The 18,973-nt window shown below is 35.9% G+C and overlaps 2 protein-coding genes across 5 annotated transcripts in view; one reads left to right on the plus strand and one right to left on the minus strand.

Moving 5' to 3' along the window:
- GNPNAT1 (glucosamine-phosphate N-acetyltransferase 1) overlaps nt 1–18,973 on the plus strand; it is a 211,468-nt gene that overhangs the window by 13,004 nt on the left and 179,491 nt on the right. For 3 of the 4 annotated variants that reach the window (XM_066278027.1, XM_066278029.1, XM_066278028.1), the window contains 3 exons: nt 3,824–3,951; nt 5,421–5,482; nt 6,589–7,780. In XM_066278027.1, coding sequence (XP_066134124.1) covers nt 3,824–3,951; nt 5,421–5,482; nt 6,589–6,736 — 338 coding nt within the window. In that variant the 3' untranslated portion in view covers nt 6,737–7,780. Of the gene's footprint in view, nt 1–3,823; nt 3,952–5,420; nt 5,483–6,588; nt 7,781–18,973 lie in introns of those variants that run through there. The other variant, XR_010731442.1, reaches the window with a different exon arrangement.
- Nucleotides 9,997–18,973, minus strand: part of STYX (serine/threonine/tyrosine interacting protein) — a 43,550-nt gene continuing 34,573 nt past the window's right edge. The window contains exons 10-11 of the mRNA XM_066274796.1: nt 15,977–16,070; nt 9,997–13,501 (exon numbers count right to left, since the gene is read on the minus strand). Of these exons, the coding sequence (XP_066130893.1) occupies nt 13,428–13,501; nt 15,977–16,070 (168 nt within the window). The 3' untranslated portion in view covers nt 9,997–13,427. The remainder of the gene's footprint in view (nt 13,502–15,976; nt 16,071–18,973) is intronic.

The following is an 18,973-nucleotide window of genomic DNA, read 5'->3' on the forward strand; positions in this document are numbered from 1 at the left end:
ACCAAATTTTTATTGGATAATGCGTAAGGTACATGAGTTGTTGTATGGCTCTCACGGAATTACATTTTAAAATATGTGGCGTTCATGGCTCTCTCAGCCAAAAAGGTTCCCGACCCCTGACATACAAGAACAAATTGATGTTCCTATCTCTCTCCCTCTCTCCTCTCCTCTCACTGAAATTAAAAAAAAAAAAATCTCTGTCTTTAATCTTTGGCATTTTAATTATGGTATGTCTTCATGTGAGCCTCCTTAGGTTCCTTCTGTTTGGGATTCTGTACTTCCTGTACTTCTGTTTATTTTTTTAACCAGGCTAGGGAAGTTTTTAGCCATTATTTCTTGAAATAGGTTTTCAATCCCTTGCTCTCTTCTCCTTCTGGGATCCCTGATATGAATGTTGTTATGCTTGATGTTGTTCCAGAGATCCCTTCAACTGGCGTTATATTCAAAATTTTTTTCCCTTTGCTCTTCCAATTGGGTGTTTTCCACTACCTTGTCTTCCAAAATGCTGATTTGATCCTCTTAATTCATTTAATCTGCTGTTGATTTCATCTAATGTATTTTCATTTGTTATGTATTGTTCATTTCTTTTTAATGTTTTTTTTTGTTTCTTGTCTCTTTGTTGAAGTTCTTACTAAGATCGTGTATTCTTCCCCTAAATTCATTGACTATCTTTATAACCATTGTTTTTTTTAGATTTTATTTATTGATTTTAGAGACAGGAGAGAATGTGAAAGGAAGAGGGGAGGGAGGAGCAGGAAGCATCAACTCGCAGCTGTTTATCATATGTGCCTTGACTGGGCAAGCCTGTGGTCTTGAACAGATGACCTCAGCAGTCCAGGTCGATGCCTTATCTACTGCACCACCACAGGTCAGGCTATAACCACTGTACTGAGTTCTGCAACTGGTAGATTGCTTGCTTCCATTTTGTTTAGATCTTTTTCTGGAATTTTGTCCTGTTTTTTCATTTGGGATGTTTGTATTCTCACTTTGGCTACTTCTGTTTCTATGTATTAAGTAGATCTGCTGTCTCCCAGTCCTGGTAGGCCTTACGTAATAGGTGTCCTTTGGGGCCCAGTGGCATTGTCTGCCTGAGCCAGGTGCTCCATGGGTGTCTCTCGTGTGCCCTTCTGTTGTAGTTGAGCCTTTATTGCCGTTGGCACATCAGTGAGTGATATTGACCCTCAGGCTGACTGAGGAGTGGCTGTGCTACAGCTGACAAGCTGTTGTGTGTGGACGGACACCAGAGTGGGACTAGCTTTAGGGAGGCTCTGGTCCTGCTGAGTCCACCCTTTGGGTGCATTGTTTGAAGTGCTAATTGGGTGGCACTAGGTGTGGTTGGAAGCTGGTCACCAGATGTATTGATTCTGGGGCCTTTTGATGCAAGCCAAAGTCAGCTACTACCTGTGTCCAACCTGGTTAAGAGATAAAAGTTAGCTGCACTTGATGCCTATCTGTGATGGGCGTGGAGGCACCTGGAAGTGGTTATGCTGTGAACCCAGGCTGGCCACCATTATGACTGGGCTTGGGACTGTTTAGCAAGAGGTACAGGGCATGCTGAGGCCAGCCACTGCTTGTTTGGGGACCTCTGAGGTTTTAGGAATTCCACAGTGTGGTCATAGGCTGGCCACTTATGTGGATTAGCCTCTCAAAGAGGTTTGGGCCAAACAGGTGAATTGGTGGGGTCAGGCATCTCAGTGTCAGCAGGGTGGGGTGAGAGTGGTATTAGCCAGGTGGATGGTGCCTGCTATCACTTTAGTCCAAAAGAGCTGTGCTTCCAGCCCTTGCCTTGAAGTCCAACAATGCAGTTCCTCCCTGTGTGTCCTCATACTTTTCCAGCTGCTGTCCCTTTTCTGGAGCTTAGGATGAGTGTTGAGTGAATGAGTCTGTGCTCAGGCCCTTTAACAGGATGCCTGGGTATCTGGCAGCCCTTTATCTCACCAGGACTGAATCCCAACTGATTTTCACAGCCAACTGTTGTATGGACTCTTTGCTTTGGACTGGGGACCTTTGTATAGAGTTGAGATGTCCCTCCCAATTCTTAACCACCACAGATGGATGTGGGACCAGCCCATTGTGTCTCTGCCCCTACCAGTCTTGATGTAGCTTCTTTATTGGACTTTTGTTCAGCTAGTTCTCAAGGGTGGGTCTATAATTTAGTTGTAATCTTGATGTAGTTGTGGGAAGAAGCAAGCACATTTACCTACTCCACCTCTGATTGGAAGTCCAAATTAGCTATCTTTTTAATTTAAATGTTTGCATAGCTAAACTCTTCTAGAATCCAAATGTAGTAATTACCATGTTTTGCAAAATACCTGACTACTTTTAGATAATTGCTGTAGCAAAGAAGCTAGATGGTAACTCTAGAGCAGGAGTCAGGAACCTTTTTGGCTGAGAGCCATGAACGCCACACATTTTAAAATAATTCTGTGAGAGCCATACAATGACCCGTGCACGTTACACATTATCCAATAAAAATTTGGTGTTGTCCCGGAGAACAGCTGTGATTGACTCCAGCCACCCGCATCCATGAACATGAGCGGTAGGAGATGAATGGATTGTAATACATGAGAATGTTGTATATTTTTAACATTAATTTTTTTTTATTAAAGATTTGTCTGTGAGCCAGATGCAGCCATCAAAAGAGCCACATCTGGCTTGCAAGCCATAGGTTCCCAACCCCTGCTCTAGAGATTCTTTTTATTGTATTTACTTTCACAGCTAGTTATTGTTATAGGAAAACCAACCTTCCTGACTCCATCCAATATTCTAAGTCTTTTTTCCTTTTTTCTATAATTTCTTCATTTCCTTCATTAGGCAATTTTTTCTTTGTTTTGTACTCTACCTCAGTGGTCCCCAACCCCCGGGCCGTGGACCGGTACCGCTCCGCAGAGAAAGAATAAATAACTTACATTATTTCCGTTTTATTTATATTCAAGTCTGAATGATGTTTTATTTTTTAAAAATGACCAGATTCCCTGTTACATCTAAGGCTCACTCTTGATGCTTGTCTCGGTCACGTGATACATTTATCCATCCCACCCTAAAGGCCAGTCCTTGAAAATATTTTCTGACATTAAACCGGTATGTCGCCCAAAAAAGGTTGGGGACCACTGCTCTATCTCACCTGCTTGGGATAAAGATCATGATTTTGATCCTCATTTTTTTCCTTTATTGAATTTTCTTTCTACTCCAGACCGCTATCTTTAATGAGACTATGGAAATAAATATTTCAGACCATTAGGCCCAGTTTTTATTCTGGAATTCCTCTTTGCATGAATATTATTTCAGCAATATAAGCACTAAAAATCAAACTTGAGAATAAAGTACTTATTCTATCTTTGCCATTTGGGAAAATTACTTGAAAAATTCATCTACTTCACAAGGTGCTTCCAAAGGAAATAAGTTACAGGATGGAGCCATGTAAGATACTCTTTGTTAAAAAGTTTTGTTTGCAGTTTTGTTTTGTTCAAATATCTGTTAATTGTAAAGGTTGAAGAGATTGATTTAAAGTAAGTAATCATTCATTAGCCACAGAAGTGGCACATGTACAATTTGTTAAGTGCTTGTTAATCTAAAAATGGATGTATTAGTATTTTACTTTGCTAGCATATTCTTTAAAAGTATGTACTGTATTCCAACTTATTAATGGCTAATATTTCAACTACTTGGTCATTTAAACTATTTTCTTAGAAACAAAGTATAAATTACTATAGTGAAATAGCTTTTTATGTTCAATTATAAAGTCAGCTAATCCTAATATTTTTCTGGTACCTAATCAAGTTCAATGTCTGCCACATTAACACTTGCTTCCCAATTTCTATAGAATCTTTTGAGCACATGAAGAAATCTGGGGATTATTACGTTACAGTGGTGGAAGATGTGACTTTAGGACAGATTGTTGCTACAGCAACTCTGATAATAGAACATAAATTCATCCATTCCTGTGCTAAGGTATGTGTTCACATTAATGCTTATGAGGACATGAGGGGTTTTTTTTTTTGTATTTTTCTGAAGCTAGAAACGGGGAGGCAGTCAGACAGACTCCCGCATGCGCCCGACCGGGATCCACACGGCACGCCCACCAGGGGGCGATGCTCTGCCCCTCTGGGGCATCGCTCTGTCGTGACCAGAGCCACTCTAGCGCCTGGGGCAGAGGCCAAGGAGCCATCCCCAGTGCCTGGGCCATCTTTTGCTCCAATGGACCCTCGGCTGCAGGAGGGGAAGAGAGAGACAGAGAGGAAGGAGAGGGGGAGCGGTGGAGAAGCAGATGGGCGCCTCTCCGGGCCAGGAATTGAATCCGGGACTTCCCGCACAGCAGGCCGACGCTCTACCACTGAGCCAAGCGGCCAGGGCCGAGGACGTGTTTTTTTGCAAAACCTACATTGAGTTTTCCATTAGACAAATGTTTTCTCACTGCTTTTTATTATAAAATAGGTATTTTGCCCTGAAAAAAGTTCAGCTCCTTAGAAACTCCTTAGCAAAAAGAGTTATTTAAAAAACAAAAACAAAACATTACTTTGTATATACTAGACTAACATAAATTCCCATCAGTTTCCAAGTAGAAAGGGTTCAGAATACTATATTCTTTTCTAATTGGGACTTTTTTTTTTTTTTTTTTCATTTTTCTGAAGCTGGAAACGGGGAGAGACAGACTCCCGCATGCGCCCGACCGGGATCCACCCGGCACGCCCACCAGGGGCAAAGCTCTGCCCACCAGGGGGCGATGCTCTGCCCATCCTGGGCGTCGCCGTGTTGCGACCAGAGCCACTCTAGCGCCTGAGGCAGAGGCCACAGAGCCATCCCCAGCGCCCGGGCCATCTTTGCTCCAATGGAGCCTTGGCTGCGGGAGGGGAAGAGAGAGACAGAGAGGAAAGCGCAGCGGAGGGGTGGAGAAGCAAATGGGCGCTTCTCCTGTGTGCCCTGGCCGGGAATCGAACCCGGGTCCTCTGCACGCTAGGCCAACGCTCTACCGCTGAGCCAACCGGCCAGGGCCGGGACATTTCCTTTTTTAAGTTAGGAACACTTATAATGTTTTCTCTAAGTTGAGTTTTGGTAGGGTTTATGTACTAGAATTTAATTGTATGTGGATATCTGAAATATATTTCAGAATATAGAATGTATAGAAGTAGAATGATGGATATAGTACATTCATAACAAAATTACATTTTGTTGATGCAGATTTTGAGATTTGCTAAAACAATGGGGTGGAGAAGTTCAGGACATAGACAAAACAAGATTAAGCCAAGTTGATTCATTATATTGTTCCCTATATAATAAGTAAAATAACTTTAGCATTTTAGTTTAAGTTCAAGTTTACAAAGCATTTATTTTTGTCAGTGAGTTTTTACCATCCATCACTTGTTTATTTGCCTAAAATAAAACTACATGCTTAGTCCTTTAAACATTGTACATATTTTCAGAGAGGAAGAGTAGAAGATGTTGTTGTTAGTGATGAATGCAGAGGAAAGCAGCTTGGCAAACTGTAAGTAGGAAGAAACAAGATAACCCTGGATAAATGAAGATGCTCTTTGTGTTTCAGTTTACAGTTCCTTGCCCTGATACTTGTTTAACATGTCTTCCTGTTTAAAGTTCATTTTAGGTGTCATTATTTATGAACCCATTCTCACTCTATAGCTTAGACTTATTTTTATGTTAGTATTACCATAAAGTTTGGAAGTGTATTGTTTTGTAGATAGTAACAGCTGTAAGTTACTAATTTTTAAATCATATTCTCATATTATTAGGAAACAAACTTTTCGTTGAGTCAGATGATTTCCCATTTGTCATATTTAAAAACAAAGGAAATATTCTCAGCCTCTTGTTTTAGAAACAGCCTTTACTATATAACCCTCTATATATTTACCTAAATCTTTTAAAAGAGCCCAGTTTCTATTATTCTAGTTTTCACTTTATCATACCTTTTATAATTTCGTAGCTTCAATAAAGATACTCTGTCTTCAAATTGATATGCAAACATGAGACAATACTTCAGGTAAAATTCTGTATATCTTTAGTTGTTTTTTGTTGTTAGTTTTTTTTACTCCTAAGGCAGTTAGAATATTCTTATTACTATGTTTTGATCTGTAAAGATATGGTTTTTTGCTGTTTTTACTTTAATTAGACCAATAGAGTTAATCTGGTATCTGCTTTTTTTTTTTTTTATACAAATATTAAAGTAGCTTCAAAAATGACAAAGAACAAAACTATTATTTACCTATTTTATGTGGGAATGTTGATTGTTCCTAAGTAATTTGAATAGAGTTAGAAAAAATAAAAAATCAACAGTCTTTAGTGTTAATAATAATCTTAAAACTTATTTTTAAAGAGGGTTAGGGTGAGTTTAGTATTTGTCTCATTTACTAATAGGGTGAAGATTACCAGATAATGTATATTTGAAACTAAAATGCTTTCTTTGGGTGCTTTAAATGCTTATCCACTTACAATTTGAATATTTAAATACAGTGGGAAAGGCTACAATCTAAACCTATTTCTAATATAAACTTGAAAATTTATGTTATATTAAGTAACTAAAATCCATTTTTATTAACAAATACTCTATGCTGTCCCACCTTCTTTTTTTAATTTCAGGTTATTATCAACACTTACTTTGCTAAGCAAGAAACTGAACTGTTATAAGATTACACTTGAATGTCTACCACAAAATGTTGATTTCTATAAAAAGTTTGGATATGCAGTATCTGAAGAAAACTACATGTGTCGGAGGTTTCTAAAGTAAAAACCTTTTAAGAAAGACATTTGTCAAAGGAGCTAATGCAACAAGGCTTCATACCCTTCCTGGAGTTAATAGTTTGCTGCAACCCAGTGACTTCCACAAATACTGGGTTGAAAAAACATTGTAATACAACAAATATGACACTTAGAAGATTACTTTGGGCTGGTGGGACATACTGTGAGTTTAGACTACAAATGAATATTATGTAGAGGATGATTTTTAACCAAAGGATTATTTTTTAACTTGAACCTTTTCTTGCATTGTATTTTTCTAATGTTTGGCATCATTTCTTGATAGTCAGAGTCTGAGTTATGTATTTGCTATATGTACTACTCATTTTAAAAAGCATACAGTGAGCCTGACCTATGGTGGCGCAGTGGATAAAGCGTCGACCTGGAAATGCTGAGGTCGCCGGTTCGAAACCCTAAGCTTGCCTGGTCAAGGCACATATGGGAGTTGATGCTTCCAGCTCCTCCCCCCTTCTCTCTCTCCTCTCTCTCTCTGTCCTCTCTCTAAAAATGAAAAAAACACAAAAAGCATACAGTGAATAAGGCTGTTTCTTATTCATAAAATAAATGTTTTTGTCTCAAAGGAACGTCTATATACAATTTAATGGTGTGTCATTTTCCATACATTACTTGAAATTGGACATGTTAGATATAACTAAATTGTAGTACAGTCCAACATTTGTTGATCCTAATACTGTATTGGCAAATTACTTGGTCAGTCTTTTTACAAAGAAATGAAACAACTTATAAAATGTGCTAAGATTCAAAGTAAAGCAATTTAAATATACATCTAAAGGTTTATATAATTCCAGTGTAGGTCAAGTATGACCTGTCTTATGTGTGAAATGTAACTCATATTTAAAGTACCTAAGAACAAGCCCTGGCTGAATGGTTCGGTGGATAGTGTCATCTCAGTGTGCCAAGGTTGTAGGTTCAATCCTGGGTCAGGGCATATATGAAAAGCAACTAATGAGCACACAAGTAAATGGAACTAAGTGGAACAAGTTGATGCTTGTAAAAATTAAAAAAAAAAAAAACCCCTAAGTACCTAAGAGCAAATATAAGGTACTTTTTAACAGTAAATTAGTAGATCCTGGCATATTTGCTGACCTGAATTCTCAGCTTTTCATAGGTGTCTGAAGCCTCTCTTCTAAGGAACATTTTTATGAAAAATAGATTATAAAATTGAGTGAAATATACTGTATTTGTTATTCTTAAAATATTGGGTCAAAGCTTTTTAATGTGATTATAATAGCACTATTCTGGTCACTATCCTGTTTTGACTTAATTTGTTTTAAAGTTGAAGTAGGTATTAAATGTGTTATTAATGGTTCTAATCTTTGCATTTCATGTTAAATTAAACCTGTTCATATGAGAAAGTCTATTGTCAAAATCCTAACCTCTGTCCTTTTCTTGAGTCTTCTATTGAACTATTGGATCAAGTTATAGTTCATAAAGTTAGTTTTGTGTACTCTTTGTAAAATGAACTTGGGAAGTAAAGACCACTTGTTTCTTATGCCTTTGACTCATACCTGCCTCAAATGTATTTTGGATTTCTCTCCATGTAGTAAGTTCAAGTTGGCTTTCTAAAACCATAGAAACCCTTCACCAATAGAGGGTGCACTACTTACCTACAGATGACCTATATGCATGAACTGACCTATTTCTAAAGTAACAAAGCTAGTTTTGCCTTAAGTCCCACAACCTGCCATGATAGTAGCTTTATCAAGTACAACCATGTTAAAAAATAAGTTAGGCAAAATTAGATTCTTATTACACCTCTTACCACTGAACAATCTGATACGAAGGGTGTCTACAAGGTGGGTATTTCAATAAATTCCTTTAAATAAGTATTTTTAAAGTCTTACCTTAAATCCCCCCCCCAAAGGAAACAGTTACAAGCAAGGTATAATATATAAAAATAGGTGTCATGAGGAAAATGGTGCTTAGTTAGGCAGAGTATGTTTATGAATTTCTAAGCCATATTGTTAGTACACCTGAATACAAAAAAACAAAACTGCAAAACATGTTATATTAACTGTATTCACAAAATTGAGCATTATTTGCTTTTGGAAAGGTATAATGAAATGACAGTTGTACTTTTTATTATGCCCCACATATTTTGTGTATATATATATATGTATCTCACTGAGTGTAAAACGCAAATTTTGTAATTTTTCTACACTTACCTTTTGGAAATCTGGGTGCATTTTATGATCAAGGGCTTGCCTTTTAACGGTATATGAAATAATGATGTAGCAATGGCATCTTAGACTTGAAGGATAGCATGTAGGTGTGCTTATGGGGGTTGAGGGGAAAGAGGTACAAAGCAAGAAGTTTTTTCTCACTTCTAACTCTAAACTTGATCAGCGAATCCCTGAAAATAGTGTGTCCATAAAGTCATGGTGCACTTTTGAATGGTCACAGGAAAGCAACAAAAGACGATAGAAATGTGAAATTTGCACCAAATAAAAGGAAAACTCTCCCAGTTTCACACCTATTCAGTGCAGTTCGATGTGGGCTCACGCACAGATTTTTTAGGGCTCCTTAGGTAGCTATCCCGTATAGCCTCTACAGACTTGTCACTGACTGATGGCCTACCAGAACGGGGTTTCTTCAGCAAACTGCTGGTTTCCTTCAACTGCTTATCCCATCGAGTAATGTTATTCCTATGTGGTGGCGCTTCGTTATAAACGCGCTGATATTCACACTGCACTTTGGTCACGGATTTGAATTTAGCGAGCCACAGGACACACTGAACTTTCCTCTGTACTGTCCACATCTCAACTGGCATGGCCGTGGGCTGCTCTGCTGTATACATGGTGTTACGTCATCATCTGCACATGCACACATGCTGCCACATCATCCTACAGAAACTGGGGTGGGGTGGGGTTTCCTTTTATTTGGCGCAGATTTCCCATTTCTATCGTCTTTTGTTGCTTTCCTGTGACGAGTCAAAAGTCACCATGACTTTACAGACACACTGTATAGTTGAGCTGAAATGTGGGTCCTGTCTGGACTACTGACCCTATTTTGTATATGTGTGTGACCCCAATGTTTTGGAAGATACTCTTAAGTGCTTATCAGTTTCCAGTGTTAATTTATTCTTCTTCATCTGTGGGAATAAAAGTAAGGTACTTCTTTCTACCTAGAAGCCAACAGTCTAAGTAAAAAGTTCTGAGGCATAATCAGTATAAATGAGCTTTTCAATCATTTTGAGGTATAATGGCACAACAGTTTTAATACAACCACCAATCGTCACAAAATAATTTTAATACTTTGTGTCTGGGCTAGCAGCATCTCACACTGTGACATTCCTATACATACATAAGCATTTTGTCTAAGTACAAATGTTAAAAGCAGAGTAACTTAAGCAATTGCCTGTACAAAGGTAAGTAGACACTGTAGGCTTTCTTGAATTTTTGCTGCATAGTAAATTGCAATTACATGTCAGTGTAATGATACTGATCTATAGAATACACTTTGAACTGTGAGGTATGGCAACTCCCTATAAAGAGAGCAAATATGTAAACCTGAATATTTTGAGTGATTTTTTTTAGCTGCCATGGATGGGTAAGACAAAAAAAAATCCAGCATTCAAAGACCCTAGAAACATGTCTTCTAACCAAAAAATAAAATAACATCTTTTAGTAATTCTCAGCTATTTCTAACATTTCCTTTTTGGAACACTGTTGAATGGACAATGATAAAGTAAATAGTGAAGTGAAGCTAAGTTTGTTGTGGAAATGTGGGTTAAGCCAGTTATTTAAAAAAAAAAAAATCCGCCAGGTAACTGCACATTTACTTTACATCAAGTTGAGATCCTGACATATGTATATATACGCACCCCAACTTTATAATTCAAGATTGCAGTTAAATACTTCTAATTCACTTGAATTACCATAGTAATAAGACAATTAGAAACCTTGTATTTTCTAAAAAAAGACATGCTTAACATTTTCTGACATTACTTCTAAATTCAGGTGAAGCACAAATCTCCCCAAAACATTCTGCTCTAAAAGTTAAGTGGTTGAGAGTTTGTAGCAAAAGCTATCACGATTTAATATTTCCACCATAGAGTAGATGCAAGTAAAAATAACTGCTATTTAAATGTCTGATAAATGAAAAAAAATGAACCAATTAACTGAAATTAGAAGGTAAGTTTGAATTTTCCGTTTGAATATTTTCAATACTCAAATTTCACTTTCAAAATGGCCAATAAAACAGTTGTCTTATGTTTTAATGCAATTTCACTTTAAATTCTGTGAAATTACATATTTACATAAAATTACATATTTAATATTTCAAATTGGGTACTACATCACTTATACATTATTCAAATATTTTAGAAAATCGTGATTGGGTAAATGTAGTGTAGTTAACTATTACAAAGAATCAGTGGAAATAAAGGAATTACAGAAATGGAACCAAACAGAAGAATAGGAAGAGCTACCAGAACTAATTGAACATTAGATGGAAGAACGGATCCAAGACAAAACAAACTTGCAATGTTCTTAATGAAAGAATAAACATCACGTTTTGTCCACATTAATACTGTACTCGAGAAGAACAAAAGTCCCTTTTCCTAGTATTTGTGAGAGACGGTCTTTAATGTACAGTGCTGGGCAGGCACTTCAGTGACAACATAAAAATTATATAGTGGTTTGAAAAAGTGGAGAATTACCAGCTGTAAATTAATATAGAACCAAATCTGTATTTTTTGGCCCAACTACTACTAGACAGAATATGTATACTTAACTAATTTAAAAAATCTTTACCTCGTTTTAAAAACCTAAATGTACTGTAAAAATTCTTTTGAGCAGTTTCTGCTGAATGAAACATCACATTACCATATTACAAGAGAGATCTTTGCTGACTTATCCAATAGAGATCTATTTACAGGAGAGCTGTCTTTTCTGGCACTTTACCAACTGGAATTTCGGAACACTCAAAGGAAATCCTGACTACTAGCCATCACACCAAATGGCCTAATCATACAACAGAATACGAGACCACAATGGAATTAGTAACATGCTGTGTTCGGGGTGGTAAAATAGAGAAAGGGAAGGTAAATCAGAAGAGGAATACCACCTGGGTCAACAGGAATCACTCCTAATTAACAAAGCAATTTCAATTCATTTCTACTCTCCTGCTATGCTGGGTAAATCAAGCTTTTACTGTATTACTACATTTTAGGGAGGAAAGCCACGCAAGTAACTTCATGTAATGTTACCTGGCATAGTACCTCTTGGTACCAAGGGAACGTAAGGAAATCATTCCCATTAGTAAAGCACCTCAAGAGAGGACCGAGATTAAGTGAGATAGAAAGGAGTTTTGTTTGTGCTAACCTAAATCATCAACTATAAAAAGTCAAAACACTCCTCCCTCACATCATACTTAAAATAGCAAAAATGTTTTTCTTAGAACAATTTATATATATAAATAAAAATAGGAAGAAACAGGATCCCTAAAGTGACTTTGCAAACAAATTATGGGGCTAATTTAGATTAAATCAATGTAAAGAACTGATTTAAACAATTTAAAATACACTAACATATCCCCCAAATCACTTTTCCCAATAAATGCATCTTCAAAGAGAAGCTCTTTCAGATATTTCCAAATTAATTTACAGAGGTTTCTTCAAGCCTCAGATTTTCAGTTTAAACTAACTTATGGTTAAAAAAAAATACGCACAGAAAAATGTTAAAAAACTTTCCATTTTCTACATACTAATTTAGAGGTCATGAGGATTTCTTTTTTTTTAAATGATGCAAGGCACTTTTCTTTTTTGGGCTTCATTTAGGAATAAAAGAGTGCTACATTGGTTTATTATATTCTAAATTTAGAACCATTCTAGACAAAGAAAAACGAGCTAAGCAACTGAAAAAAAAATTGGCTTTTAAGAAACGCAAAAGGTAAAGTCACTTGAAAATCTAAACTGTCCTTGTTTTTGAGCATCTGGTATAAAGCAAAGCATCTTTGTTCATTAAACTTTTTCTATTGACTAAACAAAATAAGACTGTAATAGGAAAGGAAGCAATAGCTGGATCATTTAAAGTGAATATAGTTGGCTAATGGCATGATTTAAAGATTAGTAATAAAAGATCAAGAAGTTTTTAAAAAAGAAAGGGTATTTAACCTATTTAATTATACTGAAAAAGAAATGTGACAGATTCTTGCATTTGTTAATGTTTCCGTAAGAGGCTGCATCATAAAATTGAACTGTAAAATTATTTTTTTAAATGTAATATATAGAACATAAAATGAATTTTTAGCAAACTTTAGGAAATTCATGTTATAAACTACCCAGATTTTATAAACAAATCCCTCTAACTTGCATTTTGTTTAAAATAATAACTTTTTATCATACAAATAAATTTCAAGTATGAAAAGTGCATTATTGCAATAATACCTCTTTGCAAGTCCAAAAATCTTGGTTTATAATAAAACTGTAAAGTGTTAAAAAAAAGAAAAAGAAAAAGAAAAAGAAAAGGAGTAAAACCATCAGTGCCATCTATGCAGAAATCCAACATCTTAAATGCTGGCTAAAAAATTGTAGAGAAACATATCTGGAAGCAACATATAATTGAAAAGAAACTACTTGTTTTTACCATTTTACATTATCGGGTTTAGTGTTTTCTCCTTGCCATATAGAAATTCACATCCTATATAATGTTGCTCTTGAGTCAGCCATTCTGTGCAGTTGCCACTTGCATGCTTCCAAATTCATCTTCTTCTTCGTGTGTTCTTTTCAAACTGCCTAAAATTGATTGCATGAACATAACATATGGTGGGAACATAAATAAATTCATTTATTAGTGTTATACCCAGTAAAAATTTTATTTTTAATTTTAAGTATTGCCATATATTATATATGTACTATGGAAATTCCATGACTGAACTTTCAGCAAACTATAGTAAATTCTCTTGTTATGAATTACCCTAATAACTTTATATCTTCCTAACAGGATACATTTTCCCTTTTGAGAATTAAGTATGTCTTAGGCATTGTAAATGATAAACATTAATTTTTAAAGTAGTTTGAAAACAGAAGTTTGGTACATAAATAATTGGTTATCAAGCTTATATTTTTTAGGCAGCTTAATCATGTGACTTAGGACATAAAATTTAAGAAATTAATTTGATATTTGTACAATTTTATTCTGTAGATATAATTATCTTTGCTTTCATAGATGCCACTGAAAATATTTTGCTACTGAAGCTGTGTTTTTTATCACCAAATGTTGAGCTGGGAGAAAGAATGGCATGTGGCATATAAAGAAGGGATTTCTTTTATCTACTCTTCACATCAAAGTCTGCTAGTACAAAAGTTCCCACATAGATTCAAAGCTGTCCCTATATATCCAATAGGTATAATAAAAAATTGGAATCTCAATGGAGGAAAACTGTAGAGAATAATAACTGGTAAAGCAGTGCTGTGTTATATGCCTAACAATGGCATGGCCTTAAATTTATGCTCAAATAGTTGTGCTAAGTCACAGTAATAATGTTTGAATTCAGAGGGCAAATTCCAACATAAAACTAATGTGTTACAATAAGATTAACCAAATAAGGACAGAAATGAGATAAAGAAAGTTTGCTAGCTATAAGGCTAAATACTGCTGCTGTAACTGAGTTTTCAGGTGAGGTGCTGCACTCACCTTCTACTAAGGGAGGTAATGGACAAATAACTAATGCAAGACAGAAAGGGAAGAACGTAGATAAAGGAGTTTCAAATGACAGGACTGGAGGAAGAGTAAGCTAATCATTGTGTTTTCTTGAGATAGCATCTGAAGTAAGTTTTTAAGAACCGACTGAATGTGATGCTTTCTAGGTGGAAAAAAGACACAGGAAACTATCAGCAGTTGTTTTCCGGAGTGCATTTATAAAGAGCAACAGTGAGGGATACAAAGAAAGATCAGAACATTGAATTACTACCTATGACACTACCTATATGTTTTATTCTGTATAAATTAATCCAATGACGGCTTTTGTACAGGAAAAATATCACAATTAGAACTATCTTTAGTAAAAATAAGTCTGGCCTCAACGCTGAGAACAGACCAAGTAAAAAAAGTTTGGATAGGAGGCCAATATGGGTCTGAATTAGATTAAGGGACAGGAATTTTAAAGGTACTGAGAAAACAGACACTAGGAATTTGGAAATAACTAGATGAAAGTGGAAAAGAAACAAAGAGTTAATGACAACTAAGAAGCTGCATCAAGGGATGAATATTTACCATTATTACTACAGGCTGTGGAATATAGTAAAGAGTGCTGGACATGGGGTTCAGATCACTAGGGCTAAATAACCATGGAGTTACATAACTTCTTTTCCCTATCTTATAAGGTCATTGGTTCAAAATAAAATGCAATGTACTTGAGAGAGAAAAGACATAAATAAAGAAATTCCATGAATTCTAGTAGAGTAAAAGACACAATGTCAACAAGGGTAATAAGATCTTGGAAAAGAAAAGCCAAAGTCAAAAGATTTTGAGAGTGTGCTTTAATCATTAACTTTGAAACCTGGAAGGAGGGTCTGAAGGGAGAAAGGACTGAAGTATTGATGGCAAGAAAAAAAAGGAAGTAACTGACATTCAACACTCTAACTTGAAATCTACTTTCATTTATTAACTACCATTCATTCTTAAAAAGATCACCCCTTTTCTTATTATTTTAATCTAAGTAGCAACACAGTAATACTAGTTAGAGACTGAAAACTAAAACAAGTAGATTTGATCTTCCAACTAGCATGCACAGATTAGGTAGTCGTGTGCACGTAGCGGATAATACACATTTTTAATTATAAATTTGAAATTATCTTGTTTTAACCCTTTGAGTAGTGAGTTTTTTCACGCTCGCTGACCTCTGGGAGTTTTTTTTTTTTTTTCAAAAAATGAAATCAGTTTCAGTAAGTTTTATTAACTTAAAATCATGTTTGTTTGATAATCAATTTATGGAAACAAGAACATACATTTGCCTTTTTTAAATGTTACCTTACACATTTTTAAAATAAATCAATCGTACTCTGGATGGTCAGCAGGCACAAGGACGTACATGAACGTTCGTACTACTTTAAAGGGTTAATTCAATGGTCTACTCAGTTTTCTAAACCATTTTAATTGTTCAGTGTAACTTGTAATAAGCAAAATATGCTTATTTTCTACCTTTCATAACATCATCTTTCTCCCCACAACCTTCTCAAAAATGAAAAAAACAAAACAAATAACCTTACCTGTGGTACCAGAATGAACAGATAATGACCGTTCTATCTGAAGTGGTGACATCATCTGTATTGTTAATTTTGCTAGGTAGATGGCTTCATATTCCTAAAAGAAAAATTAATTAACTTAAATATACATTTAAATTCTTGGACACCCAAAACAGTGGTCGATGTGTGCATTATTGGTATTCTTAGTTTATACCGAAAAATATGTTAGAACCATATTGTTGTAAGAGAAAGGCAGGCTTAAAATTCTTATCTCATAATTTCACATCTACTGGTGAGACTCTAAATAGAGGCAGGCCGACTGCTTGCACTGGGGTGCCACACACTGAGCTATCAGTCAGTCAGTATCTGTTCTCTGCCACTGGCACATTATGATAAGGCAAGTATAGCACGATCACCACTATTACTTACCATTGCACTGATAGAAAATATTCAAAGAGAAAGCAAAAAGAAAACAATTAGAAAAGTGACAAATTGCCATAATTTGAAGAGGAGATAAAAAGCTAAGACAATCAACTAGAAAATTTTTGAGTCAGAGTTTAATAAGGTTGTCAACTGAAAACTTAATAAAAACCAATAGTTTTCCTGTAGAAAATGAGGGTGGTTCATTCTTTCACAGATTGGCACAAAATTTCTGGCAACCAGACCAGTGGTTAAAAACTACTGCAGCATATACAAAGAACCAGTTAGAAAACATACTAGAAGAAACAATTTTATTTACAATGGAAACAAAAAAAATACTTAGGAATAAATTTCTTAAGAAATTCATGGCCTGGCCTGTTGGCTCAGTGCACAGAGCGTCAGCCGGGCATATGGACGGCCAGGGTTCGATTTCTGGTCACAGAGAAGCAACCTATTATTTTCCCCTCTCCCTTTCCACTCCCTCCTCCCATCCCACAGCCAGTAGCTCGAATGATTCAAGTCTCGACCCCAGGCACTGAGAATAGCTGTTTGTTTGAGTGCTTCAGCTTCAGGAGCTAAAAATAGCTTGATTTCAGCATCAGGTCCAGACTGGGGTTGCCAGGTGGATCTGGTCAAGGCACATGCCAAGAGTCTGTCTCACTATCTCTCCTCCTCTCATTAAATAAACAAATAAAAATTCCTATATTCTGTGCATAGAAAACTAAAACACTAAAGGATATAGAAGTTGATTGAATAATTGGAAAATTCTTCAAATGGAAGACTAAAAATTTAAAGGTGTCATTTCTTTCAGAATTGTGAATGTAGAGACAGTATTATTAAAAACTATGGGACTTCTTCCAATAAAGTTAACACCAAAAAACAAAAAATAAAAAACTAAGAACCTACCAGGAAGTCTAGAGAAAACAATAGGGGCATCTTAAGCCATACCACAAATTGTTTATATAATATTAGAATATTTAAAGCTCTTTGATACAGGTACAGCAATAAATAGATAAATAGACCAGAATATAAAGTCCAGAAAGAAACAGACCTAGGCCTGACCTGTGGTGGCGCAGTGGATAAAGCGTCGAACTGGAAATGCTGAGGTCGCCGGTTCGAAACGCTGGGCTTGCCTGGTCAAGGCACTTATGGGAGTTGATGCTTTCAGCTCCTCCCCCCTTCTCTCTCTCTATCTCTCTCTCCTCTCTCTGTCTCTCTCTGTCTCCCTCTCTCTCCTCTCTAAAAATGAATTAAAAAAAAGAAACAGACCTAGATACAGAATAGAATTTGCTATATAATAAAAATGGCATTTCAAATCAGTTGGCTAAAAATAGATTTCCTTAATAAGCAAAGAGGTCGCACAAACCAATGAGAAAAAGACCTACAACCTATGTAAAAAATGGCCAAACCGTAAGTTGCCCCTTTTACTACCATTATGGCAATAACCAAAAAGTTTGTTAAAATATAAAATACTTCTGAATAATGGTATTGATTATGGTATGATGGTGTTAAGTTTACATTATTTTAGCCTTTTTAAAGTCAGTCTGACAACATCACATTTAAATGTCTTCTAACCCAGCAATCCCACTTTGATCAGTTAATCTTTTTTTTGATCAGTTAATCTTATAGGTATAATTACACATCTAAACACATGCACCTACTAGTCTTCCCAATATTGTTTATAATCATAAAAGGCTAGAAATAATCAAAAGGCCCATGTCCAAAGAACTGGTCATATAAAATTGTTATATATGTATATATACAAATATTTTGCTGGTAGAGCTATATATGCTGTTTTAGAATGATCTTTGAGACATATTATTAAGGATACTTATTTTTCATTATATTCTCCTTAGACAATATTGAATTTAAAATTTTTTAACCATGAGTATATGTGTGTGTGTGTGTATGTATCTTAAAGATTTTATTTATTGATTTTTAGAGGAGAGAGACAGAGAGAAACAGGGATATGAGGAATGGAATGCATCAACTCATAGCAGCTGTTTACCGTATATGCCTTGACCAGGCAAGCCCAGGGTCTCAAACCAGTGACCTCAACATTCCCAGTCAAATGCTTTACCCATTGTACCACCACAGGTCAGGCCATATTAATTTTTAAAATGTAGAAATCAGTTTTTTTGTTTGTTTGATTTTTTAGCAAGAAAGAGAGAGGGACAGCTGGAAAGGGAGAGAATTGAGAAGCATTAACACATAGCTGTGGCACCTTAGTTTACTCATTGATTGCTTTCTTATACGTGCCTTCACTAGAGGGCTCCAGCCAAGCCAGTGACCCCTTGCTCAAGACAGCGACCTTGAGGTCATGCCTATAATCCCACTCAGGCCGGAGACCCTGTGATTTCAAACCTGGGTCCTCAGAATGCCAGGCCGACACTATATCCACTGTGCCATCACCTGGTTAGGCCAGAAATCAGTTTTAAAAGAGATGTATTAACACAACAGTGTTAAAAAGGTAAAGAAACATCAATTACAGTTAGCTTTGTGTTCTATAACTATAAGAAAGGAATAAGAAGAAACAATTTAAATAAACACAATGAAGACAGAGATACAACTATTTCTCTTTTAAGTGAGGAAAAAATTAAA

The sequence above is a fragment of the Saccopteryx bilineata genome, chromosome 4, assembly GCF_036850765.1.
Source record: "Saccopteryx bilineata isolate mSacBil1 chromosome 4, mSacBil1_pri_phased_curated, whole genome shotgun sequence".
NCBI lineage: Eukaryota > Metazoa > Chordata > Mammalia > Chiroptera > Emballonuridae > Saccopteryx > Saccopteryx bilineata.